This window comes from Nelumbo lutea, chromosome 8, assembly GCF_056320005.1.
Source record: "Nelumbo lutea isolate HS-2025 chromosome 8, American lotus-T2T, whole genome shotgun sequence".
Lineage (NCBI taxonomy): Eukaryota > Viridiplantae > Streptophyta > Magnoliopsida > Proteales > Nelumbonaceae > Nelumbo > Nelumbo lutea.
Window position 1 is genome coordinate 1,955,529 of NC_142691.1, and position 22,133 is coordinate 1,977,661.

Here is a 22,133-nt window from a genome sequence, read left to right on the forward strand (position 1 = left end):
AAGGAGAGGTGGAGGAAAGGGACTGAGCGATAGGTTGTGAGATAGCTTATTGGCCACTAAAGTATTTAGGGCTTCCTTTAGGGGATAATCCTAGAAAAAGGAGTTTTTAGTATCCGATGATTGACAGGTTCACTAAAAGGCTAGCTTCTTGGAAGAAGAATTACTTGTCTTTGGGGGGTAGGATAAACCCTGATTAAGTCAACATTGGCAAACCTTCCAGTCTATTACTTGTCGGTGTTTAGAATCCCTGAAGGAGTTTGTAGGGAGTTGGAAAAAACTAATGAAGGGCTTTTTATGGGAACCTGGGGAGGAGAAAAGGGACCATAGAGTTAGGTGGGAGCTAGTTACAAGAGCTAAAAGTGAAGGGGGACCGGGGCTGGGGAACTTGAAGAAGAAGAATGAAACTCTGTTAGGGAAATAGTTATGGAGATGGTCCAAAGAAAAGGAGAATTTGTGGGCTAAAATAATCCTAAGTATTCATGGGCAAGAGGCAGCTGGCTGGGATACGGGACTATCATCTAGGGCTTCAAGAGCCTCTCCTTGGAAGTCCAATCGTGCCATCCTTCAGTCTTTTCTTCCCCTCATCAGGTATGATCTTGGTTTTGGTTTGTCGATAAATTTTTGGGAACACACTTGGGTGGGGGATTTTCCTTTGAAAGAGCAGTTCCCCTCCTTGTATGCTCTCTCTAGGTTTAAAAATGAACTAGTAGCAACCTTTGCTGCCCTATCTAATTCTGCTATTGGTTGGAACTTGGGTCTTAGAAGGGCTCTCGGAGATTCTGAGTTGGAACCCATTTCGAATTTGCTTAAAATCTTGGATGAGGTAGCTCTTGAACCTTCCCGTGTGGACTCTAGGATTTGGTCTCTTGTCCCTTCGGGTATCTTCTCTTGCTCCTCTTTTTTCAAAGCATTGGCACAGCCTAATCCGGTACCTAGGTCTTCTTTTCCAGTCCGGGAAGTTTGGGGTAGCCCTATCCCTCCTAGGGTAAGTGCTTTTTGTTGGGAAGCAATCCTAGAAAAGTGTAACACTTGTGACATACTTCAAAAGAAAAGGCCTAATTGATGTTTATCTCCACATTGGTGCATCTTATGTAAGAAGAATGGTGAAAGCTGTTATCACTTGCTTGTTTCTTGCCCTTTTGTTTCAGAGATTTGGTGTTGGTTCTTTTCTTTATTTGGTCGCAGGTGGCCCTCCTCTTCAAGCGTGCAAAGCTTGTTCAATTCCACTCCAGTGAGGGGTTTAAAGAAGAGAGGTAAAATTTTGTGGAGATGTGCTAAAGCTGCTATTTGTTGGATGGTTTGGGGAGCAGGAAATCAAAGATTATTTCATGACAAAGAAAAAAGCAAGGAAACCCTCATAGAAATTGTTTATGTTAGATGGCACACTAGGTCGAGTCTTTGAAGCTTTTTGAAGCTTATTCAGTAGGAGACATCATTAGAAATTGGGAAGACGTGGCTTGATCAGCTCCTATGTCTAGTGCTATTAGACCTGTTTGGACTCCACCATATTTGGGTTTCATCAAATTTAACTTCGATAGTAGCAGTTAAGGTAATCCAGGCCCTTCAGGCATAGGTGATATTTTCAGGGATGAAGAGGGTCGAATTATTGCTATGTTCTCAGGATCTATAGACTGGGGGGATTCTCTAAGAGCTGAAATCCTGGCAGTTCTAGGAGTAAAAAGAGCTAAGCAGTTGAATATTAGTAAGCTGCTGGTGGAAGGAGACTCTCAATTGATTGTTAGTTGGTTGCAGAAGGAAGAGTCTAGCCTATGGAAGTTCTCAAATGAAAGAAAGAAAATCAAGCAGCTAACTCAGAATATGATTGTAAGGGTTCAATGGGCCAAGAGGAGCATTAATTCCATGGCTGACACCTTGGCTAAACAGGGGGTGGGAAGATCTAATTTCTTTTGGGCTATATCTAGTGCTATTAGACCTGTTTGGACTCCACCATATTTGGGTTTCATCAAATTGAACTTCGATAGTAGCAGTTAAGGTAATCCAGGCCCTTCAGGCATAGGTGATATTTTCAGGGATGAAGAGGGTCGAATTATTGCTATGTTCTCAGGATCTATAGATTGGGGGGATTCTCTGAGAGCTGAAATCCTGGCAGTTCTAGGAGTAAAAAGAGCTAAGCAGTTGAATATTAGTAAGCTGCTGGTGGAAGGAGACTCTCAATTGACTGTTAGTTGGTTGCAGAAGGAAGAGTCTAGCCTGTGGAAGTTCTCAAATGAAAGAAAGAAAATCAAGCAGCTAACTCAGAATATGATTGTAAGGGTTCAATGGGCCAAGAGGAGCATTAATTCCATGGCTGACACCTTGGCTAAACAGGGGGTGGGAAGATCTAATTTCTTTTGGGCTATATCGTAATAGCCCAATCTGGTTGTAACTTCCATATATTTTTAATAAAATTACTGTTATTGATAAAAAAATAATAAATTCATTAAGTTTTATAAGAAATCAGAATTTATCATAATCTTAATACTACAAAAAGGAGAATCAGTTTATTAAATTTATAATAAAACATAATGTATTATAACTTTAATATTTAAAAAATCAGAATAAATGTATTTCTATTTACTAGTGTGAAATAAATATATTAGAAATTATAATAAATCAGAATTAAAAATAAGAAAAGAAAATATCAGATAACCTTGTAAAAACGTCAAAATGCATAATAAATCGGTAAACCTTCATTTACTAATTTGTTATTGATCTTAGTTTCTTAGCTTTATATAATGGTTGGGAATAAGATAATAGTCTAGAAATATGTATAAATGCTTCTTTTATCATTTTACAAAATATCTTTGCATATTTCCACATATTTCATAATATTTCCACAATGTCTCTAATTTTTACAATATTTCCCCTCGACATTTCCGACATTTTCAACATATGTCCTATATTTTGGTAAGCGACATTTCCATCGACATCGACATTTTAAACCTTGATCCCTCTTTGGGGGTAGATGGAATCCTCCATCAAATTTGCAAAGCCTTTTGTCCCCTTCCTTCTTCAGGTGTCGAATGAAAAGGGGAAGAACCATGTGGAGATGCTTGAGGGTTGTAGTATGTTGGCCTTTGTGGGAAGAAAGAAAAACCAGGATCTTCTCTAAAGTAGAGAGGGACAGTGAAGAATTGAGAGAACTGATCCATAAAAGGGTAGTACAGTGGCTGAAATCTTCAGAGCTGTTTACAGACTTCTCAGTGGATGATTTATTGAGGAAGTGGGGTGAGATTGCTAATTGCATCCAGCCCAAAACAATAATGAGTGTGTTTTGGACCCCCCCCCCACCGGCTGGTTTTTTAAAACTAAACTTTGATGGGAGTAGTCGGGGCAATCCTAGACAATCGGGGATTGGAGGTGTGTTTAGGGATGAGAATGGGCTTGTTTCAGCCATGTTTTCAGCCCCAATTGGAGTGAGTGATTCTCTCAGGGCTGAGACTTTTGCAGTTCTGGAAGGAGTCCAAAGAGCTAAGGAGATAATATAAGAAAACTCATCATTGAAGGGGACTCAGAGGTGGTGGTAGGGTGGCTGAATAAAGAAAATAGCAGTTTATTGATGTATAGTAATGAGAGGAGGAAATTTAGATGGATGGTTCGAGAGATGGAAATCAAGATCAGCTGGGTGAAAAGATCAGCTAACTCCTTTGCTAATGGGTTAGCTAAGCAAGGAGTCGAGAGAGAGTTAATGTTTTGGGCACAAGTGTAATTTTTTCCTTTTTCTGTTCTTGGGAGCTCAAGCTCCAGTTGGAAGGTAAGAAAGTTTATCTTCATCCTTGTAATATTTTTGTGATTAATTAATGAAATGTGGTTATTGATAAAAAAAAAGTATTTCTATGCAATATGGTTTCGTCTGATTCAAAGCAACAAGTACATAGACAGTTGTAGTTTTGGGACCCCAGGGAAATCAGGGATAAGTCTCAGAAATCATGTGGAAGAAATCCTGATCATTTACACAGATTTCATTAGAGGTGCAACTTGGTGTGGGTCAATTCCATTTTTTTTTATCAATAACTGCAGATTCATTAAGATAGAAAATTGTGTGTACAGAGTAAAATACAAAGACTGAGAAATAAACTCTCTTATCTCTCCCCAAATATGGTCAACTCAAAAAATTTAAGAGACCACATGAGGGCTGGGCTTGTTGCACGATGGCAAATCAAAATTTGGGTCTATCATCTTCTTCGTTTACAAGGTTTGGAAATTATCTCAGGTCTCTAAAAGGGTCAGTTGAAAGATGGAGCAACCATGAAATGGTTCAAGGTGAAGATCTGAGTAGTGTTAGTTCAGGTTTAGGGGAAAAAGAGAAATGGGAGTGGGATATTACTAGATTTGTTCTAGAAGGTAATTCAAAGCTCTCAGAGGTTGGGGTGGTTTCGAAATGTGGGACTCTATGTAAGAGTGGTAATGCCTAGGTACTGCAAAGCTGCACAATTGGTTGATTCTTGTCTCAGTACCCCCATCCCAATAGAGACAAAATCTGTATTATTTATCAAAATCTAGACAATTTACAAGTGGCTTTTGTCACAGTTTCACAAGTTGAATACATTAAATATCATTGCACTTCTATTCATTTATTTTTTGGAAGGCCACAAGAAAGCTCAATGAGAAGATGAAAAGAAAAGTACAGATCTATTTAAGATATCCAAGTTTACAGTACCCGAAAGCCACTGTTGCCACAACAACCTGTATTCTGGAAGAAATCCAATCATCTAAAACTGAACTTCGCAGTTTACTGTTCAACCCTGCATGATAAGCTAAAAAGAACATCTTGACTAAGAAAATATGTACACTAAAACTATCAAGAATAAGGCTAAGTATGAACATTTTATTCAATTACCAGCACAGGAAATGCCATTTTCTGACAAATGAGCAGACAAATCATCACAAGTTGTGCGTTCAAGACAATAAACAATTGAACATGCATCTCCACTGGACTTAAGCACATTAGACAAATCAGCATAGGCATCATCCAACAGATCTTTATACCGAACTGCATTGCACAAAAATCTTGTCAGGTAGGAAAACATGGTAACTACAACTAACGCTAAGAGTATCACTAGAAACACAAGAAAACCTGTGATAGATGTTGTCATGGAGAAATTGCAAACACTCCAACCTACATGGAAACATTTACCGCCCAGGTGGTAAATCTACTAGAATAACTCTAGTAGTGTCCTAGGTATTACAACTAGAAAGAAGAAAAAACCTAGCTTTATACTGGCATTCTAGGCATTATTCCTAGAGAAAGAAAACATAACACATTCTAAAAGATTTGAGTGAATTCTCAAGAAATGTAAATAGATAGCACTTCATTTTTTTTTTCAAAAAGAAAATAGTACATGAGTATATATAGACTTGGTCTGAAAATTGTCTTCAGAGCAAGTAACTCTTGCCAATTACTTGTTACCTGCTTATTTTCTCCAATTATAACTTATCACCTACCCATTGCACCTATTTTCTTTAAATGATACCTTCAACTTGTCATATACTTTTAATCTACTTAGAATTTACTTCATGTAAGTAGCTGCTTTTTCTTTTTTTGAGAAGAGGTAAAGTATAATTTTATTAAGATAGAAAAGCCCCTGTACAACTAGTGGCTGTACAATGGGAAAATACAAAAAAGCCAGAAAATTAGACCACTATCCCTTTTGTGTTTACAAAAAGATTTTCAAAATCAAAAGGAGAGCTATAATTTGATCTTTCTCTCAGTTGAGCTGATGACTAGGAGAACAGATTGCCCACTATTTTCTGCCACACTTCCTCAATTTGACAGCCTTTGTTCTGAAAACCCCTTAAATTCCTTTCCTGCCATATAATCCAAAACACTTCTCCTGGAATCATTTGCCAAATCACTTTTCCTTTGCTCAGGCTTTGGATCCACCACCCTCTCGATAAATCTTGTACAGATGCTGGACAGCATCCTTTGAAAGCAAAAAAGCTTGAACACTTTCACCCAGATGTTACAAGTGAAGCTGCAATGCAATAAGAAGCGACTTACAGATTCTTCCACCCTGTTGCGTAGGACACATTCTGCTGAGTCAAACATAATTCCTCAATTTAACAGGTTGCCCTTAGTGAGGATCTTATTTAAGTAGGCAGACTAAACAAAGAAAGCTACCTTTGAAGGTATGTACTTGCACCAGATTATACCCACGGGAAACTGTAGCCATCCCACCATTATTTTTGAGTCCCCATCAATAATCAATCTCTCAATATTTAGCTCCTTGCTTTCCTATACTCCAATTAAAGCAATGGTTGGGGTGAGTCAGGTGACCAGGGCTCAAATCATGGAAACAGCCTCTCTGTGTATCTGCAGAGGTACGGCTATGTACATCTATCCCTCCCTAGACCCCGCATTGGCAGGAGCATCATGCATTGGGATTTTTATACTCCAATTAAAGCAGACATGACTTCTCTTAGAGAATCCCCTATTCGAATCAGCCCTGAAAACATTGCTTGTACCACCCCTCCATCCCTAAAAACTACTCCCACTCCTTAAGGCCCTGGATTTCCCATGCTGCTTCCATCAAAATTTAACTTGATGTAACCTTCTTCAGGAGGTTACCAATGCTGAGAAATTGTTTCTTTCTTGTTACCAGAACCCACCGTCTCCCTCCATTTCCTAAAAATATTATCGTCAATGGAAAAAGGTGAGAAGAGGTCTATTCTTTGGTCCAGTGTGCTACTCTAATTGTAACACACTCAATAACTACTTTTTGTTCTTTCTTTCTCCTAAAAAATTCTTGCGCTTCTTTCCTCTCAAATTGTCCAAATTATTGCCGCTCTTGTTGTTCTCCACATTATATCTTCCCCTTCTATTTGGCCATTTGAAAATTGAGGAAGTGAATAGTCCAACCATGTTAATCTTACCATCAAAGGCCTCCCAACAAAAAAACCTGACCTTGGGAAAGAATTGGATGACACCATATTTTTTCAACAGGAAAAGGCTACAGCAGATTAAAGGGGAGTTCAATACCCTAAAAAAGGATGCACAAGAGAATGACCCTGAAGGGGTAAAGGACCCACATTCTATTATCAGGTCTTGAAGGGTCCAAGAAAACGAAGTCTAGCAAATGGAACAAATTTGTGACAGAAGAAAGTTTCGAGTTACAAATGCCCCTTCAATATCCCAAGTCCCAGTCAAAATCAATCCCAAAAGGAGAAGCAACCACAAACATAGAAATTGTCTCGCCTTTTAAAGAAGACAACTGAAAACAAATAGGAAAGCAGTCCTTCAAAAGGAAGTGTCCCAGTCACATATCCTCCCAAAAGCTCACCAAGGTGACATCAAAAACATCATGCCTTATGCCATTTGGGAAGGTAGAAGGATTTTAGCAATTGCCTTCTAAGGAGAAGCTCTAGTGACCCTTCAAGAAAGACCAACATCCCATTAATTTGCCATGAGCCCATATATGCTACTAATTACTTTATGCCACAATCTATCCTTCTCAATAGGCAGCCTCCACAACCACTTCCCACGAAGCTACATTCTTTTTTATCCAATTACCCAATGCCTAATATACCGCATTCTTTCCTTTTGCACACCACTTCCCAATTCACTAAGCAGTCTCATCTCCTCGCACCCGGTTCCCACAAAAAAAAATCCCTCATATTTTTCTCCAACTTATTTGCTATAGAATGTCAGATAGAAAGACCAAGAGCTAATAAACAGGAAGGTTAGACAAGGTTGACTTAATTAGAGTTATTCTACCCATCAAGGAAAGACAACTCTTTTTCCATACTGCCAGTTTATTTGTGAACCTCTCTAAGATAGGATTCCTAAAAGGAAACTCTCTAGGATTGCCACCTAGGGGGAGACCTGAATACTTTAAAGGCCAATTGGAAATTGAACATCCCAAAACTTCAGCACATTGAATAAATTTCCGAGTTGTTAAAAGGTTTAAACAAAAAAAAAAAATCCGAGTTGTTCCAGTCTCAAAGGCTTTTGCAAGGTTAAGGGGAGATTTATTTGGAGTTGGATTAACAAGAGGACTTTGAAGACAAAAACAACCTTGAAGAGAAGAAAAGTGGTTTCTGTTCTAACTGACAAAGGTCTGAAGTGAATTTGTTTTGTTGTTTGGTAGTTGGAAGGGGAGTTTTGAGCTGTCTGTTTAATAGGTGTTCAGGTAATATGAGAGGGAGCTCAGGTAGGATTTGAGGCATGGTCAATGTTGGGCATTAGTTGGGTGGTTGGACAGTGTTGTTTGGGTTTTGATTGTGATTAATTGGAAAATTTGGGGTGGTAGGTGTCAGCACCCGATTTTTTCTCAATCCTCCGTCTGAACCCCCAACTCACCCTCAAACACTCGATTAGACCATTCCAATCCTTCCAAAACCCAAAGAACCCAAATCTCTGCCGCTAAATCCTTAAAATTCATCATCAAACCCACCTAATACCCTTAAAGCCCAAAAATGCCCCTGCATTCCAAACTCCAAAAATACCCCCTCGTACCAAATTCCTAAAATGCCCCTCATCCAAAATAACCAAAATATCCCTCATGCCAAATACCCCAAACTACCCTCTTTTCAAGTCACCAAAACTACCTTTCATGCCAAATGACCAAATTGCCCTCCATTCCAAATTCCTAAAATATCCTACTTCCAAATTATGGAAAAAAATCTTCATGCCTAAATTCCCAAAATACCCCTCATCCCCTAAATTTCCAAAATACCAAAGTACCCTCATTGTGCCTAAATTCCAAAATACCCCTCATCCCCTCATCCCCTAAATTCCCAAAATACCATTTTCCGAATTACCAAAATACCCCTCAATTCCAAATTCCCAAAATACCCTTCATCTCTTAAATTAGCAAATACCCTCCAAAGCCAAAACACCACTCGCCAAATTACCCGAATACCCCTGAAACCCCAACCTGGCAAGATGTCCCTCCAAATCCTAACTTACCTACCAAAAACCCCAAGATTACTAAATTGCCCTTCTTACCCCAAATCCCCTTTTTGACCCCTGAAACCCTAACCTATCAAGATGTCCCTCCAAATCCTAACTTACCAAAACCCCCCCTTTCATTTTGAGAAATTTCAAAAAAACCCTCCTTCACTTCACATTATAAATAAGAGGAAATTGATTTTGAGAGGGGGGAGGAATGATTCATTGTCTTTGACCTTGCGGCAAATGCAGAGTGGTGACGATGGGTGGTGAGCTCGGATTTCCCTAGTTTTCTCTCGCTCCCCTTCTCTCATTCTTTCCCCCCTCTCTCCATTTTGCTTCTCTCTCACCAGCTTGCCTTTACATCACTTCGACCACAGGCTGCATTTCAAGTTGTAGTGGCGGGTTTGAACACAACTAGCAACAACCACTCACATCTCCCCTTCCATTCTCATCATTTTCATACCAATCTCACCCTTCTCGCCATCACCTCTCCTCTCCTCACCTCTCATATTACCAATCAATCACCAATCCCATGTTTGTTCCATCTCTGTCGCTTATTGAGCGAAATCACTAGTAGTAAGGACAGTTCAGGCATTCCAAAGCAACATTAACCAATCTTCCATTCATTTGGCTTCTATTTTGATGACACCACCAGCAACATTCAGCCCTTATTCGAAGGCTACATAGAGGTAATGCTCTTACCTCACACTCCCTCATTTCATTTGAAGACCTATTTATTTGCTAGATAGTTAATGCATTTTTGTTAGCCTCTTTTTCTTTCTTTCTTTTTTTTTTTTGATTAATTCATCTTGTTTATGTGAGTGTAAGAACCGTATGTTCTCCGACATCTTGAAGGCATCGATCTCAACTCCGCTCGACTCCTCTAGCCATTTGATTGAGTCCAAAGGTGGGAATTTTTGATAGAAAAGGGGTGGGGATTTATTTTCTCACCCTTTTGCTTAGGCTCCTGCATCCAAAAGGGGTATGCCCTAGAGGATAAGAGCAAGGATTTCATAGTTACAGTACATCTTCAAGTTGTCAGGGAATGCACGTTCTCAAATATGAATCCACATGTTTTCATTGTTTGAAATTAGGAAAGGGATTTGGCATTCACACTAACCAGAGAGAGGGGTGCCTAATCCCTCCTCCTCTCTCTCTCTCTCTCTCTCTCTCTCTCTAACTTAAGCCAGACTAGCCTTGTTTAGGCCAAGGAGTGTGGAGTCACAAGCGTTCGATTAATTTTGAAAAATGCAATTCCGGGAGGCCCATCACTACCAATTATCTATTTCGATGGGTGGCAACTCCATCTGATTGGCCATGAAGTGAACTGCTGGTTTTTTCCGACGTTCACAGTAGGGTATTTTATTTTATTTGAGGGTGATGACTTGTCACCCTTTTTTCTAGATTGGAAACGATAATTTTATAAATACAAAATTAAGTACTACTGTCAACCCCTAAATAGGTGTTGAGTCCCAAGTAATCTTTATTACAAAATTTCCCAGAACATACTCTCCCTCGTAGTCCCTTGTTTAGCCAACGTATCAGCTAAACCATTAGCTGATCTCCTTGTCCATTTGAAGCAAGCATCAATCACCCTTGTTATATTGAGGATTTCCCTTATGGGCTGTCTATAAATCTAGGCTCCCAACTTACCTAATTGCAGTCAATCAATTAACAATTTAGAGTGTCCCTCTATCTCAATTTGGTGTAACCCCAATTGTTTGGCACATCTTACTCCTTGAAGTAGGCCCATCACCTCCGCTCTCAATGAGTCCCCCACTCCTATTGGCCCCAAAAACAAAGCCACAATTCTGCCATTTTCATCTCTGAATATTCCCCTATACCTAAAGGGCCCAGGTTACCTCTAGAGCTCCCATCAAAGTTCAGTTTCATTCTTTGTTGTGTTGGTGGGGACCACAAATCCTGTGCAGTAGGTTTTATGGAAGCTGTAGATGCCACCATGCCCCAATTCCTGTATATGTCCTCAACTAAGAAGTCTCTAAACAAATCCAAAGTTTTCAACCATTGAATAGTCATAATGGTTATTCTTTCTACAATTTCCTCGGATTTCTCTACTCCTTCAAAGATCCTATTGTTTCTTTCTTCCGAAACTAACCATAGGATAGCTGCTCTTGTGGCTCTCCACATTAATCATCCACACCTCTTTAGTTGCCTAAAACAATCTTGGGCAAAAAAGGCTTACCACGTCCAAGGGAGGTGTCCACCTACAACCAAAGATAGAAGAACCCAGGTCCAAATAAAGTACATGAATGGACAAGAAATTAAAAGGAGTATGATCATCTTACCAGAACCCAAGCAAAGGCTACAAACATGGGGTGACTGGCAAAAATTTGGCCTTTTTCTTTGCAACATATCTAGAGTATTGTTTTTTTTTTTAGAATCACCTCCTAGCAAAAGCCCAAATTTTTGGAGGTACAGGCTGACACCACCTCCCAGATGGGGAAGGTTTCCAAATTCTACTGTCCAAAAAAGATTGATCCAAATAGGTTGACCCTAAAAGGGTGACTAATTCATCCACCATTGCCATTTCCAACTTCATTAGATCTCTCCTTAGACCCAGGTCCCAAGAATTATCAATAAAAACTGAAGAGATCACTCTTTTATTTTTTGACAGTGAATAAATAGTATGAAACCTATCATTGAGGGGAATATCTGCAACCTAAACATCTTCCCAAAACAACACTTTGTTTCCTGCACATGCATCAAATTTAAATTAAGGAAGGAAGGCAATATACCATGAATAGCTTTCCAGGGAGAACATCAAGAAGCCCTAGGGTTGACTCCTACATCCCAACCATTGTCTACCAATCCATGAATGCTAATAATCACTTTATGCCAAAGTCTATCTTGTTCCAACAACAATCTCCATAACCATTTCCTCAACAATGTTGTGTTTCTTAGTCTGATATTTCCTATTCCTAGGCCTCCTTCACAACTTCTAGAAACCACCTCCCACTTCACTAGCTGGTCTTTTATTGGTGTCTCCTGGTTCCCAAAGGAAGTTCCTCATAATCTTCTCTAGCTGGTTTGCCATTTTCACCGGTATCCTAAAGGTAAATAGGAAATACACGAGTAAGTTGGCCAATGTTGACTTTATTAGGGTTATCCTACCTCCCAAAGAAATGTAATTTCTCTTCCAAATTGCAAGTCTCTTTGTAAATCTCTCAATCACCAGATACCAGAAGCTATTTGTATTTGGATTTCCTCCCAATGGTAGTCCCAAATATTGTAATGGCCAATCCCCCACTTCACACCCCAACAGTCCAGCTAGCATATCCACCTCTTCTCTCCCTAAATTTACTCTTTCCATGCAGCTCTTGTCCCAACTAATTTTAAGGTTGGAGATCCTCTCAAATTCATTTGTCTCTTTCTAATAATTTTTTCTCTATCTATAATAAAAAAACATTGTATTTTGAAAAATAAAAATCCCATCTGCCCCTGCAAGAAGCATTTGAGGACTGTTAGAAAATGAAAAAATAGTACTAGTTCACTTAACTCCAGGTGCCAAATCTTTGAATCCACATAAACAAAGAAATAATAGAAATCTACATCAAGTGAAATTAGAAATTCCTTGTCTCAGTGAATAGAAATTAAACAATTAAGAAAATGCAAAGGAATGCCATTAAGATTGGATTTGGCTAGCAGGACATTACCTTCATAAAATATATTAGGACGATTAAATGAAGACCGGAGGACTAGAGGGTTTCGCAAGCATAATGACTCCATCACATCTTTCTGAACTCTGCACAAAAAGAGGCAATAAAGGATATGGTATTGTGTTGTACTTTAAATAAAAGAAACTATATGCAATAAACAACACTCATGTCCTTAAATCACAATATAAAATCATGGAGGTTTTACTATGGAGTGTGGAAAAAGAAACAAATTTGCTTCCAATATTAAGGAGTTTTAATTTTGTAGGCAATAAATTTTCATCTTTCTATAGGGACATTGTTGTGGATCTTGGTCATGTTGATGAAATTGCCTTCTCCCAATGGTGCTTTTTTTTCACAAATAGTGGTTTTTCCTACTTTTACTTTTGGTGAGCAGGGGGAGGGATGTAAACAAGGGTTTTTTTTATGTTATGTTATGTGGGGTTAACAAGGCGTATCATTTCTTACGCCTATTCCTTTTTATGTCAGCAAAAATGATAAAGGAGAGGTTTATCTATAATATAGGAAAATGTAGGAGTTCAATGCAACAATAAAGAATCCATAAGAGGGAATACCAGTGTTTTAAAAGCAAGAAGCACAACTAAAGCACAAGGGGTTCATATAGCCTGAGATGCAATGTGCAAGGCAAGGCACATGCCTAATTGAACTAGGGGGTGCTAACACCTACCTTTAGGTTGTACTCGGTTTTTTTGTTTAATAAAACTTTATTGTTATTTAACAAGAAAGAGAGAGAGAGAGAGAGAGAGAGAGAGAGAGAGAGAGAGAAGATAAGATACAAAGCTTCATACATTTCATGATTCCTTAAGCCTCTCCTAAGGCCTAAATTCCATGTTAGATTGTGCTCAATGATCAGAATATAAGAAGAAACAACATATCTGTGTATATAAAAATGGAGTAAATGGAAAAAAATCTATCCTTAAAAGGCACATGCCCCCACTAGATATCTTCCCAATATTTGGCTTTATTAGCTAAATGAACATCATATCTAAAATGTCTCTTGCGTTCAACTTATGTCCCAGCCATTAGCCAAGAGGCCATTGATCTTTTTTTCTTTGGGAAAAACATATGCTGCTGGAAAGACAAATACCAAAAGAGCTTTGACCAATCAACCCCCCCCTGAATTTTGATAAATACCACTTGATTGATAAGCACTTTTATGATACTGGTTGATTGGTGTCTGGCATCAGAGTAGAACCATTTTCTTTATTGCCTAGTTCAAAAAATATTAGGAGAATATGTCTTGTCATGTGCAATTTTATGCCTTTACTTTTGATAAAAGTTCAGACCTGCACTAGATTTCTGTTAGAAATAGTATTAGAGGAAGATTAGAAGAGAGAAGAAGAGAAGAAGAGAAGAGAAGAAAGGAGGAGAAAACTAGTTCGAACAAGAGAGAAAAGTCACTCTCTCTAGTCGGCTAGGTTATATTTCTATGTTTCTATTAAATGAAACAATTATGTCCCTACTTAAGTATGGGACACATCACTTAACATAAACATTACACATCAGCTTAATCATAAATAGAAAGACTAAACTACCCCTATACAGTTGACACTAACACTCCCCCTCAAGCTGGTGGCTATATATCATATAGTCCCAGCTTGTTACATATGTAGTCCACTCTTCCCCAACTTAACCCTTTGGTGAATAAGTCTGCCCATTGACTTCCTGTGTTAACATATGCAGTATCTATCACTCTACTAAGCACCTTTTCTCTCACAAAGTGACAGTAACTTCTATATGCTTTGTTCTCTCATGAAATACTGGATTATAATAGATGTGGACTGCAGCTTGATTGTCGCAATAAAGCTTCATTGGAGTGTCAATCGAATATCCCATCTCATGTAGAAGATTTTTCAACCACACTAATTCACAAGTGGCATGTGCCATGGCTCTGTATTCAGCTTTTGCATTGCTTCTTGCCACAACTGAATGTTTCTTTCTTTTCCATGTCACCAAATTACCCCAAGAAAAGTACAACCTGTAGTGGACCTTCTGCCAGATATAGAACCACCCCAATCAGCACTGGTGTATCCTTCTATTTCAAAATTTCCTCCACTCGTGTATATCAAGCCATGACCAGGAGCTCCCTTCAAATACCTTACAACCTTAGAACTACATTCCAATGTGGAACCCAAGGTTTCTGCATAAACTGACTCACCACATTAACTGCAAGGAAATATCTAGCCGAGTAATGGTTAGGTAGTTTAGCTTACCCACCAACCACCTGTACCTTCCAGGATCTTCAAACTCTCCACCCATATCACTACTCAACTTGGTATTTGGTTCCATAGGTGTTTCAGCCGGTTTGGCACCTAACAATCATGTCTCCTCCAACAAATCAAGAGCATACTTCCTCTGACACTAATTAATACCGTGCTTAGACCTTGCTACTTCTGTCCTCAAGAAATATTTTAATTTACCAAGGTTCTTTGTTTGAAAGTGCTCTTGTAGAAAGGTCTTCAGCCTATCAATCCCCAATCTATCGCTACCAGTAATGACAATATCATCCACATATACCACCGATAAGATCTTTCCAGCATGTGAATCATAGCTAAATACTGAGTGATTAATCTGACACTGTTTCATACTAAACTTCTTTATCACTTCACTGAATTTACCAAACCACGCACGGGGGGACTGTTTAAGTCCATAAATGGCCTTCTTTAGTCTGCACACCTTACCATCCTCCCCCTAAGCAACAAACCCCAATGGTTGCTTTATATAGACCTCCTCAAGGAGATCACCATGTAAAAAGGCATTCTTTATGTCAAGTTGAAACAGAGGCCGATCATACATAGCAGCTAGAGATATCAAAACACGAATGGAACCAATTTTAACAACAGGAGAGAAGAACTTGATGTAGTCAATACCATATGTTTGGGAATAGCCTTTGGCAACCAGTCAAGCTTTCGATCGCTCTACACTACCATCAGGTAAATACATAACAGTGTATACCCATTTACAACCCATAGATTGCTTACCAGGAGGGAGCGTGGTGAAATCCCACATGTGATTATGAGCCAAAGCTAAGAGTTCTTCTTTCATTGCATGGCGCCACCTTGGAGAGGCAAGGGCATCCTAGACATCCATAGGAATCGAAATAGAAGACAACAAAGAAACAAACTGACGATGGGAAGCAGAAAGGTGAGATACAAAAATATAATTGGAAATGGGATGAAGTGTACAACTGCATTTACCTTTCTGCAAGGCAATAGGAAGATCGAGGTTAGAAATAGGAGGTGGAGCTGGTGGGGGGACAATTGCCAAATCTATTGACGGTGAAGAAACTAGAGGAAAAGTTGGTACATGTTGTCAATGCATATACACTTGGTGGATGGGTGGCCTTTCAACAAGAAATTACATTGGAGGCGAAGACTTAGTCACAATCGGAACAAGTGGGATGGGGTCCTCAACAAGAACTGGAAGAGGAGGAGGAGGTGAGGAAGAAGAAGAGACATCACTGAACCCAGAAAAAAAAATCAAAGAAAGTAACATCAAGGCACACAAAGGAACGCCGATAACTAGGGTTATAACACTTATACCCTTTTTGGGTCTGGGAATAGCCAAGGAAGATACACTTTTTTTATCAATAACAGAAACTTTTATTAATAAAGGAGAAGGAAGAAAATACAACAGAAGGGGGGTAAAAACTCTTACCCCACCCTAAAAGAAAAACATCATATTACAACACATGCCCAAAAGAAACTAGCTCTTCCCACCCCTTGTTTTGCTAAAAAGTTTGCGAAAGAATTGGCACCCCTCTTTGGCCATTGAAACCGAATTTGCATGTCTTGAGTAAGCTGGTAGATTTTCTTTTTTTTTTTCATTTGAGAGTTTCCACAAACTAACATCTTCCTTTTGCAACCAATTAATAGTCAATCTAGAGTCACCCTCCACTAGCAACTTCCTAATATTCAGTTGTTTGGCTCTTTTTATTACTTCTAATAATGCTGAAATTTCAACTCTCAGAGAATCCCCCCAACCTATAGGTCCTGAAAACATGGCCAAAACTCGACCTTCTTCATCCCTGAACCAAAGAGAGGGCATGGATTTTCTCCATTGCTGCCATCAAAGTTCTGAAACAAAAGGACAAGAGACTAATAAGTGATAACAGCTCACCATTCTTCTTACATAAGATGCACCAGTGTGGGGATAAACACCAATTTGGCCTTTTCTTTTGGAGTATATCACAAGTGTTACACTTTCCTAGGATAGCTTCCTAGCAAAAAGCACCTACTTTGGGGGGAATCGGTCTACCCCAAACTTCTGGAACCAGGAAAGGAGAATCAAGAGCCGATTGGGAATGGGTTAATTCCTTGAAAAAAGAAGAGCAAGAAAAGATACCTGAAGGAGTAGGAGCTCAAATCCTACAGTCCATTCTAGAAGGATCAACAACCACCTCCTCTAGAACCTTAAGCAAAATTAGAAATGGAATCCAATTCAGAATCTCTAAGAGCCCTTCGAAAGCCCAGGTTCCAAACAAGGATAGAATTAGAAAAGGTAAGGAAAGTAGCAACAGGCTCATTTTTAAACCTTGAAAGAGAGAACAAAGAGGGAAATTGTTGTCACCCATCCAGAAATGTTCCCAAGATCTTACAAAGTTACCAGAGCAAAGGTCATAACTGATAAAAGGAAGGAAGGAAGGAAGAATAGCATGAATAGACTTCCAAGGAGAAGCTCTTGAGGCCCTAGATGAAACACTCATGTCCCAGCCATCTGCCTCTTGTCCATGTATACTTAGGATAATTTTAGCCAACAAGTTATCCCTTTGTTAGTCTCCATAACCATTTCCCCAGCAGAGCTTCATTCTTCTTTTGCAAGTTACCCAAGCCAAGACCACCATCCTCTTTAGCTCTAGTGACAAGATCCCACCAAACTCTATGATCCCTTTTCTCCTCCCCAGGTTCCCATAGGAAATCTCTCGTAAGTTTCTCCAACACCCTACACACTCCCTCAGGAATTTTAAACACAGATATAAAGTAGATAGGAAGGTTCACCAAAGTAGCTTTAATCAAGGTTATCCTACCACCCAAAGACATGTAGTTTTTCTTCCATGAAGCAAGCCTACTAATGAACTTCTCAATCACCAGGTTCCAAAAGCCCCTTTTGCAAGGATTATCCCCTAAAGGAAGCCCCAAATACTTCATTGGCCACCGAGCAATCTCGCATCCCGATACTTGGGCCCTTTTTTCCACCTCTCCAACACTCATATTAATGCCAATCACACAACTCTTATTAAGGTTGACTTTGAGGTTGGTCACTTTTTCAAACACATTAATCACTTGTTTTAAGTTTCTAACCCACCTAATCTCATCCCCTCCACAAAATAGAATTGTGTCATCCGCAAACTGTAAATGAGTGAACGGAACCCGTCCCTCCCAATTCTCCAACCACTTACCAAACCTCTAGAATCTGCCCTCTCAATAATCCTCCCCAAAACTTCAGCAATCAGGGTAAATAGAAAAGGGGAAAGGGGGTCCCCTTGCCTAATACCCCTAGTAGCCGGAAAATGGCCTACCACCCTACCATTCACCAGAATGGAATAGTGGCAAGTCCTAATACACCCTTTTATCCATTTACATCACCTCTACCCAAACCCAAAAGACCCTAGGACTTCCAACAGCACAGACCAATCAACCAAGTCATAAGCTTTTTCTAGATCTAATTTACACACCAACCCCTTCTTCCCATTTCTTTTTAGATCTTCCACACTCTCGTTTGCTATTAAGATTTGATCCACAATTTGTCTGTTCTTCACAAATGCGTCTTGGTTAGGGGAGTTGATTGTGGGGAGAACCTCTCTAATTCTACGCGAGAGAGCCTTAGCAATAACTTTGTAGAGGTTATTGACCAAATTGATGGGTTTGAACTCCTTAGGGTGCCAAGCTCCCTCCTTTTTCTGGAATTAAGGCAATAAAAGTAGAGTTCGGACCTATTGGTTTTCACCTATTGGTGTCTTGCCATTTTGCGAGGTCAATTTGGGATTGGGCTTTCTCCCTTTTTGGATGTAGCTGGAATCCTCCATCAGACTTGCAGGGCCTTTTTTCCCCTTCTTTTTTCAGGTGGCGGATAAAAAGGGGAAGGACTATGTGGAGAGGACTAAGGGTTGCAGTATGTTGGACACTTTGGGAAGAAAGAAACTCCAGGATATTCTCAGAAGCTGAGAGAGGAGCAACAGATCTGAGGGCTATCATACATATTAGGGCGGTACAGTGGCTGAAATCTTTGGAGCTATTCACAGATTACACTGTGAATGACATGTTGAGGAAGTGGGGTGAAATTGCAAATTGCACACAGACCAAGTCAGTAATGAGTGTGGCTTGGACCCCTCCACTTGGTAGATTCTTGAAATTAAACTTTGATGGGTGTAGTAGGGGAAATCCGGGACAATCGGAGATTGGGGGTGTTTTTAGGGATGAAAATGGGGTCATTTCTACCATTTTCTCAGGCCCAATTGGAGTGGGTGACTCCCTTAGAGCTGAGATCTTTGCAGTTATGGAAGGAGTCCGGAAAGCTAAGGAGTTGAACATCAGGAAACTCATAATTGAAGGGGATTCAGAGGTGGTGATAGGGTGGCTGATTAAAGATCACAATAGCTTATGGAAGTACAACAATGAGAGGAGGAAATTCACGTGGCTGGTGCGGGAGATGGAAGTTAAGACATGTTAGGGTAAAAGATCGGCTAATTCCCTAGCTGACGGTTTAGCTAAACAAGGGGCAGAAAGAGATTCACTGTTTTGGGCTAAGCTGTAACTTTAGTGTTTTTTTCTTTTTTTCCTTTTCTTGAGGTTCTTTGTTGCTCTTGGAAGATAAGTGTGTTTGTCTTCCTCTTGTAAATCTTCTATTGATGATTTAATGAAAATGTTATTGATAAAAAAAAAGTAGAGTTCGGACTTGGGTTAATCACCACTCTCTCAAAGAATTCAGAGAACAAAATTTTGATGTCATCCTTAATTATCTCCCAACAGTCTTGATAAAAAGCCGTCGTGAAACCATCAGGTCCCGAGGCTTTAGCTCTATCCATAGAGAAAATGGTATCCCTTATTTCTTCCATTTCAAACTCCCTCTCCACCCATTCCATCAACTCTTCTGGGAGCCTGGGCCAATCCAAACCTTCAATCCTTAATCTCTCATTCAGAAGTCTCTTGAAAATAGATTTGAAATGATTCACAAAAGCCCCTGCAATCTCGTTTTGTTGGGTTAAAGTTATACCATCAACCACCAACTTAGAAATGGAGTTCTTCTTCCTTCTACCATTCACAATAGCATGGAAAAATTTTGTGTTCCTATCTCCTTCCTTCACCCATCTGTGTCTGGATGTTTGCTTCCAACTGATCTCTTCTTTGAACAAAAGATCCTCCAAATTATTCCTCAACTCTTTATCCCTTTCCCCGAAGAAGCCTTGTTCTTCCTTTGCATCTAAATCCTCTATCTGGTTAATCAACTATTGCTTCCTTTCTTCTAATCTCACAAAGTGATGAAAACTCCACTCTTTGATTTTAACTTTAAGCTCTTTTAACTTCCAATGGAATTTTATACCTTCCCAATTAGCCTTTGATTTGTCCACTCCAGGTCCAAGATTATGAATAAAACATACACACCCAAATAAAAGTGTCCACTCTTTGATTTGTCCACTCCATGTCCAAGATTATGAACAAAACATACACACCCAAAAACCCTAGGAGTAAGGGGAAAAGGAGACAAGGTAGGAAACAAAGTGGTGAAAGGAGAATGACCTTCAAGGATGGGCATGGGCATCCTAATGAGGAAACAAGATGTAAGCACAAGGGACCAAGCAATTTCCAAAAGATGGTGGTTCTTTCTCTCAACCACCCCATTTTGCTAAGGTGTATACGTACATGAAGTTTGATGGATAATGCCATGTTCCAAATACTCCTAAAACGGTGTATAAAAGTATTCACAACCATTATCAGAACAAAGAATCTTAATGTGTACACCAAATTGGTTGCGAATTTCGGCATAATTTTTTTGGAAAATGGAAAACAATTCACTCTTTTCTTTTATTAGACAAAGCCACATCATCCTTGAATAACCATCAACAAAATAACAAAGTATTTGTAACCATTGTATGACACTATTTTATTTGGACCCCAAATATCTAAATGAACTAAAGAAAAAGGACTCGACATACGATCATCAACCCTAGGACTAAAGGGAACACGATGATGTTTCCCCAACTGACATGACTCACAATCCAAAACAAAAAGACGACTCAACAACGGAATAAGTGACTTCAGTTCTTTAAGCGATGGATGACCAAGTCTACAGTGCCACTGAAGAGGAGAACGAGATGCCTGAAGAGCTGTTGACAAACCACCACCACCATCAAGATAATACAGTCCACCAGCTTCATGCCCTCCACCAATTCTCATCCCAGTCTTGAGATCCTGAAAAACACAAGAAGAGGGGTAAAAGTAATAGAGCAATTACGAAACTTAGTTAGCTTACTAATAGACATAAGATTAAAAGGGAACTTGGGAACATACAAAACTAAGGACAGATAAAGGGTCTATGTCAACATTACCAACACCACAAATGGAGGATTGTGGAACCATTAGCAAGGGTAATAGCATGTGATGTGGAGCATTGTAAAAAGAGAGGAAAAAACACATGGAGTCCCAGTCGTATGATCAAAAGCTCTAAAGTCGATAATCTAGGAGGTGGGTTTGGATACTAGACAAGCCATACCTAAATGTGCAAGAGTAGGTGTATTCTGTTGAGAGGTGACTTGGATAAACCGCTCATACTCATCACGTGGGACACTCATCATCTCCTTCCCGGAGACATCAGTAGATGTAGAGGGCATCTGATCAGCTTGTTGCTGAATCTTAACATCAGAAGTGGGGGGATGATACACATTCAACTCATTATGAAGGCTCCTCATGCTAGCATAGTACTCCTCAAGACTCTCATTAACCTGTTGCAAATTAAAGTACCCCTGATAAAGCCGATACACTCTAGTAGTATTGTCTTGTCCCGAGTACAATTTCTTAGCATGGTTCCAAATCTCCTTGGCTATATCTAGGAACATAAAATTCACACTGATCTTGGGTTCCATACTATTCCATAACCAGGTCATAATCTGTGCATCTTCTTATTCCCAATCACTATACTCCTAAGAGTCAGCGGAAGGCTTTTCTTCTCTTACATGCTTCACTTTCTTCTTAGCTCTAAGAAATCCCTCTATCGATTTTTCCCAAGGCACATAATTCTCCCCATTCAACTTGATAGAAGTCATTTGAACATTCAGGTAGTCAGTGGGAACCATAACACTAGATTTGTGTTCACTACTGTCTCCCATATCTGAATTCCTTTTTTTTTCCTCATATATCAAACTTCTAAATCACTTTTCACCACACTGCATACTAGTGAAACCACCCACAGTCACAAATTTCAGCAATACCAGTTGCTGATTTCTTCACTTTCAGCACAACAAAACTACCACACAACTACCTGAATACACACCATGGCACTATCAACTCACCAGCCACTCGATTCACACTGAAACGCACATATAGCCCACC

The 22,133-nt window shown here is 39.5% G+C and overlaps 1 protein-coding gene across 1 annotated transcript in view; it reads right to left on the minus strand.

The window, feature by feature from the left end:
- Positions 1-22,133, minus strand: part of RECQL3 (DEAD/DEAH box RNA helicase family protein) — a 62,892-nt gene that overhangs the window by 30,875 nt on the left and 9,884 nt on the right. The window contains exons 9-11 of the mRNA XM_088957288.1: positions 12,568-12,656; positions 4,841-4,993; positions 4,661-4,757 (exon numbers count right to left, since the gene is read on the minus strand). Of these exons, the coding sequence (XP_088813414.1) occupies positions 4,661-4,757; positions 4,841-4,993; positions 12,568-12,656 (339 nt within the window). The remainder of the gene's footprint in view (positions 1-4,660; positions 4,758-4,840; positions 4,994-12,567; positions 12,657-22,133) is intronic.